Source organism: Acanthisitta chloris, unplaced genomic scaffold (genome assembly GCF_000695815.1).
Source record: "Acanthisitta chloris isolate BGI_N310 unplaced genomic scaffold, ASM69581v1 scaffold20348, whole genome shotgun sequence".
Classification (NCBI taxonomy): Eukaryota; Metazoa; Chordata; class Aves; order Passeriformes; family Acanthisittidae; genus Acanthisitta; species Acanthisitta chloris.
In genome coordinates, this window is record NW_008688929.1 from 12,937 (window position 1) to 24,812 (window position 11,876).

Genomic DNA, 11,876 nt, shown 5'->3' on the forward strand with positions numbered 1-11,876 from the left:
CTCTCTGTGCCTCTTCCTTTACCTGAACAGAAACGTTTCACAGAACTTACAGGAGCTTCCAGGTCTATATCTGAAACTCCACCCCTTCTTTGGTTATTTCGGAGTCTTAATAGAGGATGGGGTAGAACATTGCACCATTAGTTTATTTTCTTAGGAAAAAAGGTAAGTCACTATGATTTTTTTAATTATTTTTCAGATATTCCATGTGGGGAAGTTACTGATTTATTAGATTTAGTGCATTTGCCAATATATAACATATATGTGTGGTTTTTGTAGGGTGAAAGTTGACATACATTGCTTCTCCTGTCTAGTAAATATTGTTATTTAAGCTTCCTTTAACAGTACCCATTTTAAAATTCCTGCATGACAAAATAACAAATGTGAGAGAAGGCCTTTTTCTTAATTCTTCATAAATCTTCAAAAACTGAAACCCAGGAGGTTCCCTCTGAGTATTAGGAAATGCTTTTTCACTGTGAGGGTGTCTGAGCACTGGCACAGGTTGCCCAGAGAGGTTGTGGAGTCTCTGTCCTGGGAGATACTGAAAAGTCATCTGAACGTGGTCCCAGGCAATCAGCTCTAGGTGGCCCTGCTTGAGGGCCCTGCTTGACCTCCAGAGGTCCCATCCCATCTCACCCATTCTGTGATTCTGTGAAATTTCATTTTTCTACAGAGGTGTTCATGTCATTGCAGGAATCCAGGAGCACAGAGTTTATTCACTTGCTGCACAAGCTAAGATCATATCACAAGAGTCAAGGAAACCTATGACATTTTTAGTTTTCATCCTCAGGAATGCAGGAAAGTTGGGGAGTTGTTTTCTGTTTGCTTTTATTCTTCTTTTGCTATCCAAAATTGATGTAGCTGAAATTGAAGATGCCTATTGAAATTGGCATTTGCTTCCAAGATAAACCCTTACCAAAGGCTGAGGTATGTTTAGTTTGGAAAACAAACACCATGGTTTATTTCTGGACAGCTATAATTTGGTTAGGCTAATGGGGCCAGCTGTTGAAATCTGTTGGTTACACAGTGAGTGCTCCTTAATGAATTACATTAATTTATGCCAGTAGAATAACTTACAAATTTACACCACTATAGTTTAAATGAGGAACACACATACAGTCAGTCTGCTTGTTTGCAGTATTGCTGTGGTAGTGTGCAATCCACACACTTGAGCTACAAACAGCAGTGAACCTAGAGAACATACAGTGGCCACTCACCTGTGTGCTGTCACTTGAGCAGCCTGTGTCTAACTGGTACAGCATAGTTTAAACATGGGCCATTGATCTTTCCACATAGGGCATAGCCAACTGTGGAACCTCAGCACAAACTCAACACAACTGAAGTGTTTCAGTGTGCTTAAGATTCTGTGTGGCAGTAAGTCTCTATCAGGAATTGTCTTTTCTTTTGCCACAGAACTGTAAATGAGATGGTAATGGGGAAAAAAAGGCAAGAGAAGTGCATACAGAACTTTGAGAGGCAGTCAGAAAATGATAGAAGTATTGTGCAATAAATAAAAGTATAATTAAGAAAATTAACATACAAAACAGTTTGTGCTATACAGTCTAAAGCCTTCCTGATACTCTGAGCAATGCAGAAAAGGGCCATAGCTTTATTCATATCAACAGATAGACCAGATAGTGAGAGGAAGAAAAGTAGGTTTCTCACCATAAAATTTCCTTTAGCAGTAAGCAGAGCACTTACGTCTACTGACTTGGTGTCAGTAGAAGTTTCAGTTGGGGCACATAGTTGAGAACTGTCCTGTGCTAACCTCCCACTGTCCTTCTTGGGAACAATGCAGTCAACCCACTTCCGAGCATCTTGTTGCTGGAGTGATCCATGCAACAAAACTGAGACCCAAACAGGTTTTACAGGTACATACTGCCTAAAAGTACTCCAAGTGATGTAAATTTATTCACTTAGTCAAAATTAATTATTCTTTTTATTTATTTTAGATACTGAGTGTATTTTGGAGCCTCTGTCTCTGCCAGAAAGTCCAGGTGGTGTTGCTGCTGTAGAAAGTTCTCCCTATGTGCCTTGTATTTTCTGCGGAGAATGCCATCTCCTAGCAGAACAAAGCCAGCTCCTGAAGCACATGATTATTGAACACAAGCTCATCATAGCAGATGTGAAACTGGTTGCAGATTTTAGAAGGTAAGGGTTCAGTCATTTTAAATGAGTGTGTATGTGAGCGGATGTTATAGAAATCTTCGGAAAAGTAGATCATTTTTTTAAAAAGATGTTCTGGGAGGATTTATGTTACTTTTTTTTTTTTATGAGCTCTTTGTTGGTGGACTGTAAAGTTGTTTTCCTATTCCCTTCCCACTCCCCAGCCCCTACATGTAGCTGGTACAAGGGGAGTCGATTTTAGAATACATGGCAATTCCTGTGTTATATTCTTTGACGTGTCCTGGGGACAACATAGGTTCTGTGACTAATCAACAAGTTGTGTGCAAACTAGAAGGTGGTTTATTTAGTAAAGCACATCATTTCTCATCTAAAACGAATTTTCTAGTAGGTCTTTGTTATTAGTTACTCAGCCAAAGCCAATAACTTACTTTTGTCTATCAAGATGAAAACAAAATAAAATAATGAAGATGTAATTTAGGGAGAGAAATGAAAGCCATATAAATCCTTAATCAGATGCATGAGCTTAACATTGCTTAAAATTGAAAACTGGTAGTTGTTTTTGTTTGCTTTTGTGCAAGGCAATTGGAAGAAGAATGTTACATTCTTTGGAGATAATATTGGTATATTCAGATAAATAAAGGGATTGGAGCTGCACAGTCATGGACTGCCAGTTTAAGTGCGCTTGGGGAAGTTATTCTGCATTAATAGAAGTGTATTTTAAAATCACCTTTTCAAGAAAATGCCCACTTAGATTCTTTTTGCTGCTAATGCAGTTGGAAGGTGGCCAAGTCTTAAAGAAAGTGGCCCCAAGACATGAAATGATGGAGCTGTTCCTCTGAAGTGTGCTTTCTCTGATTAGCTATATCAGTAAAATAGTCTAATGCTATGCACAAAAAAGGAAGTATAATCTGAAGTGTTGAACTGAGGTGAGGGAAATACAGGAAAACAGTATTTTTGTACTTAGTAATAGGTTATAGCCAGTCCTAGGAATACACTTGACAAAACTATAAGTGCAGAATCCAGAAATGGCCAGTGCTAATGGAACTTCCTAACTTTGAAGAATAAAGATAAGTTGGCATAGGGGCAAGGGGAAGAGATAAGGGAAATAAGCCTTTGCTGCATGACTGGACATGATCACTCATGGACACTGATCACTCATTCTGTCTCCCTTGAAGGTATAGCAAGGCATTGGTTTTATTTGGTCATTGATTATTTGTGCTGAGTCTTAGCAGATGAAATCCCTAAACAGTAAGGTTCATGGCACAGACAGTTATGGTTAGGTGACTTGGTTAGGTGAATTTGTACCAGTGTTCATTTTTCTCAGTGCAGGGGACAGACTGTTTCAGTGTGGTTTATAAACAGTGGAATAGGCAGGGGGACAAGGAAATGCTCACCTTTCACTGGCATCTAATGATGCTGCTGGATGAGCTTCAGTCACACGTGCTGGCTTCCTGTGCTTATCTGTCTGCTGAACCTATCCCTCTCCAGAGTTAGCAGAAACCAACGTGTGCTGATTCCTTGGCTGCAGAGGTTGAAGTCCTTATGTATTAAGTTAGATGGTAAAGAGAAGTAATGTGAGCCACCATGGAAGGTGATAGCTGTGGCAAGTAAACTTATAGATTGCACAAGTATTAAAAGCTGCAGCTATTTAGAAATGACCTCATAATAGTGATATCTGGTTTCTTTAAAGTTAGCAGAAACCAACGTGTGCTGATTCCTTGGCTGCAGAGGTTGAAGTCCTTATGTATTAAGTTAGATGGTAAAGAGAAGTAATGTGAGCCACCATGGAAGGTGATAGCTGTGGCAAGTAAACTTATAGATTGCACAAGTATTAAAAGCTGCAGCTATTTAGAAATGACCTCATAATAGTGATATCTGGTTTCTTTAATGATTCTTTTCTTGATTCATGGCACATCTTAAGAAGCTCTGATTGAATAGATAGCCTTTACCTTACCAACTCTCCCATGATTTATATCACACATGAGTCATAAATACAATGTAAACAAACATTTTCAGATTATTTTTAATAGTGAAATTCTGAATAATTAGCACAAGGTCGGCTTGGTTCCCTTCATCATTTAAGTGAAGTGATGATTTCTTCTTGGTTAGACAGTAGCTTCAAGTTCAGTGGAAATCCATTCTCAGTTGGGGTCTGTTGATGCAGCTGTAATACAAACAATGATAGTACGGAATGTTTTTAAACTCCTGTTAGTTGACGGGTTAAACCTTCAAGATGTGTTTAGTGTTTTTCTTATTCTGGCTGCTGTTCCATCCCCAGGTGTTTGGGGACTTCATTTTTCTGTCTTTCTTGCTGTCTGCCAAGCTGCAGCTTTCACTGTAGCACCGCAGGAGACATGCCAAAACCTCACTTTTGTCAAGTCGGTGTTTTTACTGAGGTTCAGATTCCTGCCTGCATCTTGCAGAATACAGTATTTTGGGAATTTGAGGGTGCTCTGTAATGTATCGTTTCAGTAAAGATGCAGCTGAGTGGCACTTCTGTCTGAAGATGTGAATAGGTCACAGTGTTTATGCAAAGCTTGGTGCAAATCTGCTTATTGAGTTCTCACTTTGACAGCAGGGTTAAACCCAGTTTAAGTGAAACTGAATGAATTTCATAAAATTGAAAACTAATGTAAAGGGAAAAAAAAAAGAGACAGAAATTTAAAAAAGAAACACAAAACATTTAAGAATTTAGAGAATGGAAAAAACCAAGAGCTGAACAACTGTTTATTAAACTTTTTTTGTTGTTTCCTTTTTCACTGATCATCTCCCCCTTATTTTTAAAGCTACATCTTGTACTGGAAGAGGAGATTTGCAGAACAGCCTATCACAGACTTTTGTAGTGTGATAAGAACAAATTCGGAAGCTCCATTAGGTAAGTATGCTGCTTTCTTACTCTCTGATGGCCAGATCATGTGATAATTTCTGGCATATACAGCTGCTTTGATCAGCCAAGTGTGAATAATCTGACACTAGGTCAGAAAACAACAGAAGAAATATTTAACTCTTTAACCACTTCTTTAAACTTACCTTTCCCAAAGACTGCAACACGTGCTTCAGCACTGTGCTGAGTGGGGATGAGCTCAGTGCATGCTTAAATGTGCTGCTAAGTTGGGGCCAGTTACAAATCAAGGCCTAGAAGCAGTGTCCCTTACATCATGGCTGAGGAAGTGTTGGTACCCACTGCATAAATAATTGGTGATAGTCCTTCCAGAAATAATGAGAAACGTTCCCAGTGAGCTGTCTTTCCTGACTTCACCCTGTCCACCACCCCCACTGATGCTGCTCACTGTTCCTGTATCTCAGGGCCACAGTCACCCTTCCTTTCCCCTGCCACAGTGCTTACTGCCCCAACAGTATTAGGAAACAACATCTTCACAAGAAGGGGTACAAAGACTGCAATTTTTGGGCTCCAACACAAGACCAAGGACTACACATCACCATTCTGCTGCATTGGCATGGTGAGATTTTTCATCATATACGGACAGTGATGACTGTGCGAAGGAAGTGTTTTTCTCAGAAGTGGTTAGTGCATTTCTTTGGCTTCCCCTTTTCTAACAGCATAATATAGTTTACCTAAAAGCAAATTAGAACTTTAGAGCTTTTCTGTATCTTTAATTCTCCATGGAGACCTTAAAAGAGAGGAAGCAATGCCTGCAGCTGGTGTCAGAGATGGGTGGAAGGTGAAAACTGAGTACAAAATAGATCAAAGTAATTTTTTAATTATTCAAATTAATTTAAGAAAAGTAGTCCTAGAAAACATGAAAATGACACCAAAAATCATAATTCTGTTTCTCTTTATCATATATATATATATATATATATATAACTTCTGAAATTTTGACACTTACCACTCAGCTTGAAAATCAGATCAAGCACCTGAATGCCACAGCTTGCCAGAATTATAAAATATTGATAGGCCTTCCAGAGGACAATGAGAATACTTTGTTATTTGTTTAACAAATTTTTTAATGGCTATCTCCTTCAAATTTGATAGCTTAGAAATCAGGATGTTTGTCTTACTTCACATAGGCTTTCTCTATGAAAAGATGAGTAAGACTGAAATTCTAGCAAGCTTAAAGTTGTAATAGATTTAATAGTCTTTTACAGTTCACCAACCACATAACCCATTGATTAATAAATTAGTAACTTTCAAATGCAAAATATTTTTGTACATTTTTGTATCTTCTTACATGCTGAGTAATTTTAATGTAATTCATTTGAATAGGATTTGTTGTCTTATTAAATCAGATATGCCCATAAACAGTAAAAAGAGTAGTAAACATAAAATGTGTAAAACATATAAGTAGAAATCTAAACTAGACAATTCTCAATGTAAGTTACTAGACAGTTGTGGTACATATCTGCAGATTAAACAAGATCTGATGGTAACAGTTAATGTGATGGGTCAGAGCAAGGGGAGGGAGGATAAACCAAATGATGATAGCTACTGCAAACTGACAGTTACTTAGGGAAATAGCTGACAGTCCCACATGCAAGATAAAATTAAAGGTGATTTCATGTTTCTTTCATGCTTACTTTTTTTTCTGTAACCCATATAAATGATCATTGGTTTATGTATCCAGAAGAACCGTCATAAAAATGAATAAAGCAGTTAGTGGGGAAAAGCTATGCAAGACCTTTGTATTTATACTGCAGTATAAGTATGTATATACAAATATTGAAGCATGTTTCATTAAATTATTAAATTAAAATAACCTGCTTTTATAGATTAGAAACCATATTCTTACATTCTTAACACATTCCAAAGGTTTAGCAAATTATGTGCCAGAAATATTCAAAGCAGCTGCAACTTTCCTTTCCTTAATCACACTTTCTAATCTCTTAACAGAAGAACAGGACAATTATTTTCTTCTATGTGATGCTTTGCCAGAAGACAGATTACTTAGAGAGCAGCTTCAGCAAAAGAGACTGGTAAGAAATTACTGTTGTTTCTTTTTTTAAGGTAAACAGTCCTATAGAATAATGTATGGTAACTTAGTAGACATTTTAAAGTTAAAGCATTTTTTGCTAGACTGCAAAATTCTGTTGTTTCTTTTTTTTAAGCTCATTTCCTTCGCTGCTGCACAAACCTACACAAACCCCCTATTGATAGATTTTACTTGAAATAAATTTACAGGTTGTATATCAGTGTTTCACACAAGTGGGAAATAGGCCCAGAGCACTGAAAAAGGCTGAGTGTGCTGAACATTTTTCTTCTTGCAGGGATCTGCAATGTACTGACACTATCTTTTGTGTAATAATATACATTTAGGGAAATTAGCAAAATAAAACTCAGTGTGTAATACTGTGAAAAGAGAAAGTGATACTTATTTACAAAGTCTTCAAACAAGTTGGTTTTGTGCATTCACACTCTCTTTAAAAACAGGTTCTTCCAGTGATGGCAACCTAGTACTTTGGACAGACCTCGCTTAACTTTTAGGCATTGTCAGTTCTACATGGATTGTCCTTCATGTTATGATCTTGCTGACCATCTTCCAGAAATCTTAGTCCAGGTGTTTGACCAATGCAGTTTATTGTCTGTTTTCTTGTTTGAAATACACATCTGGAGTCTGATTTTGCTGTTGGAGTAATTTTAAAATGAACATTATGTGATAGCAGCCTTTTTGACAGTCTCCTCGCGTTAGAATGCAGGGTCTTCTGCTGGCAAGTCATCTCTACTGTGAGGTGTTAGAGTGCAGGCCTCAGGACCTTTACATAAATAAGTTCCTCAGTTTGCTGCTGGCAGCTGTTCTGAGAATTGTCAACACAGGCCTTTTAACCCTTTGTTATGCTGTTTCTTCTGGTATGTTTATATTGGGAGTTTGTATGTAAGCAGCATGTAACTAAATGTACCTTAAATGATAAGCATTCAGAATGAAGGAGAAGCATACAAAACCCAAATTCTAGTCCCCAGGAAAACTGGGGTTGTCAGGCAAAATCCAGTCAGTTCAACTACTCTGTGAGTGCTGTTTCAGTTTGCTAAAGTAATATTCTGCAGTTCATGGCATATCACTCATGAATCCCCAGGACTGGTGGAATATGTACAGGTCTTATGCAGCTTTCCATAGGATTCCAGCTCCTGCTAGAAGGAGAAATGTGGTAGTTCTGCCACTGAGGATTTCCCGTTGAGCTGGAGTTGCTACAGCTGAAATCTGCATTCCTACATAGGTCCCTTGTATTGGCACAGACTCAGAAAAACAGCTGATGCACTCATGCTTCTCTTCCAGTTCATCCTAAGAGATGCCATCTGGAATCAGTAAAACGTTTGTCTAGATCCCTGTCTTATCTTGACAACAGCAAAGTGTCCGTGGTATTTGCCCTCTAATGATCTAGTGGTGATTCTTTCCCAAAATATGCACCTAGGCTCCTGCAGTTGACAGCTCAAGAATTTCCAATTTGGCAACATTAGCCTTCAAGCGTGAACCCACACAAACTTTCACTATCCCCAGCTACCTACAGCAGTCAGTTGCATGGCTTAACTACACACTGGGAGAGAACAATCTCTTTGGCCCTTCTGAACTTGTCATCTCATTCCTGGCTAATTTTTGTATTAAATGAGGCAGTGAACAATTTGTCCTTAGTCTTATCCGATCTATTCATAATTTGTCTCCTGATTTATCTACCTTACATATTGTCTTTCATGATTCCTGTGCTGAAGTGCACATTCTTGGCAAAGAAGGACAATAGCATCCTGGGCTGTATTAGGAAGAGTGTTGCCATCAGGTCAAGGGAGATGATCCTACCCCTCTACTCAGCACTACTGAGACCACATCTGGACTGCTGGGTCCAGTGCAGGGCTCACAAGTACAAAAAAGAAAGATTTGCTTGAGCAGCTCTGGTCTTCTTCTGAAAACAAGAAAACACTTTTTTTGCTGTGAGGGTGGTCAAACACTAGAACAAGTTGCCTAGAGAGATTGTAGACTCCTCATCTATGGAGATATTAAAAAAAAAACTAGACACAGGTCCCTGCCTTGCTTGGGCACAGGGGTTGGACTAGTTGCTTTCAAGAGATCCTTTGCAGCCTCAGTGATTCAGTGATTTGAGATTGAGGATGTTGTCTATTTGGTGGTTCTTCGCTGCGCATCATTGTTGCATTTTGCTGTATCTTTGCCAGTTTCCTATAATCCCTTTGAGGTTATCAAAGACATCTTGAATATTTTATGTGGGCATACAGTGTCGTAATGGTGTTCATTTCCCAAGCGTATATGGTGTTGTTTGTGGCTTTGAGGAAGGAAAGAGGGTTGTGATTGAGCATGCAGCTGATGTTTTCAAAGAACCTCCTGGCTGCTACAAATTGTGCTGTACTTTTTTCCTTTTTTTTAAAAGAGCGTTTGTTTCTGATTTTGTGGTGGTTCTATGCAGTCCTATTCCAACTAGGCCTTCACTGACACTGTCAAGGGAGTGTGGAGTCTGTTGGCAGGTGAGCCATCTCATCTCTTCTGCAACTAGACATTTCCTCAGACTGAGGAAAAAGTGGAGGATTTAGCCCAAAGCAAGTGCTGGTTTTATTTACAGAGCAATTAAGTTAGAAAACAAAGAGGTGTGCATTCTTATGATGATGAAATAGTTTGCAATTATCAAAATTGTATCTTCAATTTTTACAGGGTTCTGTGAAATCAAGCTGCATCTATAGTTGGGGCTAGTGGAGTCACTGCTTTGGTTACAGCAATAACATCTGTTTAGTTTTTCTTTTCCTTTTGCTGCAATTTGAGCCTTGACTTGCAAGTTAAATAGTTATTTTGCTTTGCAAAGCCTTTTACCTCCAGACAAGTCCAGCAATTAAGAGTGAGTTGGCAAATGGGCTTGTGTGTGTTGTGTAGAATAAAGACCAGAACTATACAACTTTTAGTTATTTTTTTTTCAGCCTTTGAATCCTAACTGCTGTATCCAGTGGCAAGCCCAAACAAGGACAAATATTCTCTTTAAAATGTGCTAGCTGAAGTATTTGATTTTGCAGTTTTGAAACTTCAGTTTAGAAATATTTCAGGCTGTATTGCAGCAGGGGAGCTAGCCAAGGTAGATGTCGTGCAGAGACATTATGGTGACTGTGATGTATTGAGAGAGGCCAAGGAATGAGCCTGAACTAGGTTAGAGAGCACAGCTTGCTGAAATAGCTGACAAGGCTATGTAATACAAAACAGATACGGTCTTTTGGAGAAACACAGTCTTGACAAAGAATTTGTAGTTGAGAAGCAGTACCAGGCAAGGAAGTCCTGGCAGCAAAACTTGAGACACTTGGAGGGGCAGTGTCAATATAAGCCACTTGGACTTTTCTTTAAGATTTTTCTAAAAACGGTTAAACCCCCCCAACCTATTTTTTTGAAAATAACCACTTCCTGCAACAACACTGACCTTGTCTTGCTGTCATGTTTACAGCTGTTCACTTCTCATCTGACTGGTAGTTTTACATGCAGAGGGTACTCTTCCTCCCAATAAAAAAAGACCCTGAAGAGGAGTCTTCAGTAAGACTTCCAGAGAGATTCAGCTATACCAGTTTCCCAGGAAGAGCTTTTGATCCCCAGTTTGTTACAATCTTAAGTTGAGACAAGATTCAAGGAGTTGAAGCTATGCAGTAGAAGAGATGGAGATTTTAGCCTAATTTAGTGTAATGCAACACCAGAAGTGCTTACAGAGTAGCTAGTAATGTCAGCATGTTAATACCTACTTCTGAAATTCTATAGGTCCTTCTTTGCCTGTTTGGTATTTAATTGCTTTTCTCAAGCACACTGGAGTCTTGCCCGTCCTCGATGGATTTATGAAGACTTGTCACACTAATGGTCAGAAATAGTTTTATCTAAATCTATAATGGCTGTTGGGTAAATTCTGTCAGATCCAAATACTTATGACATCCAACTTTTAACCCTTTCTTACCCTTTTCTGATCTTGGTTCTTAGTTTCTTTTGTTTTAAATACAGTTCAGTAATGGTTGTGACATATTTAACCTTCCTGCAAAGACTAAATGCTGAAAACATTCCTCTTTGTCTGTATTTCGTTTGTTCTTATATTGGATCTCTGCTTTACTTTGCTGTTTATTTCTATTCTACTTTACTGTTTTAACCTGTCTCCATCTTCTTTTGGTTCTCTTAGTTCAAACAAATTTCACCTTTCTCCTACATCAGCTTGGCAGCCTGTGGTATGTGTCTACTGTAATTTCAGTCCACTTTTTCTTTTCACACATCTCTGTACAGTTAGTTTTCATCATATCACGAAACTCTTCCTCCCTTTTTCTTAATTGACTCAGCTTCCTGAATGCGCTATAAGAATGTCTTCTGCATCAGTGTCACAGTGCCTTTCAAAGTCTGAGTCTTCTGACCTGTCATCGATTACAGCCATTTCAGGTGTAGGTTCTAGCCTGGATCACTTCAGTAGCTGAGTCAGCTTAAGAAGAGGAGCAGTAGGAAAGAGAGGAAGAACCTAAGAGCAAGTGGAACAGACAGTAAGGGGAACAATCCCTTACAGCCATCCCAGTTACTCCTTCCCACCTTCATTCTGAGCTCAAACTCTGTAGAGTAGACTGGAATCAAGGATAAGGTACAGAAAAAAAAGGAAAAAAAAAGCCCACAAACACATTTTCCCTATTTCTAAGAGGCAATTTGCCATACAAAACGAGAGTCAGGAGAATGTACTTTAAATGTTTCACAATAAATTTATAACACTTGTATTACAATTCTGAGACATTTTGTAATTCATGCCAGTTAAGTTGTACTTTAGTCTTTGTACTTATTCAGACTGCCTAGGACCTATGGTTC

The 11,876-nt window shown here is 38.5% G+C and overlaps 1 protein-coding gene across 1 annotated transcript in view; it reads left to right on the forward strand.

Annotated features, from left to right (window-relative positions):
* Window positions 1-1,960: 1,960 nt before the first annotated feature.
* The window catches only part of ZNF277 (zinc finger protein 277), a 29,352-nt gene continuing 19,436 nt past the window's right edge, over window positions 1,961-11,876 (forward strand). The window contains exons 1-3 of the mRNA XM_009081235.1: window positions 1,961-2,148; window positions 4,911-4,999; window positions 6,977-7,059. Of these exons, the coding sequence (XP_009079483.1) occupies window positions 2,090-2,148; window positions 4,911-4,999; window positions 6,977-7,059 (231 nt within the window). The 5' untranslated portion in view covers window positions 1,961-2,089. The remainder of the gene's footprint in view (window positions 2,149-4,910; window positions 5,000-6,976; window positions 7,060-11,876) is intronic.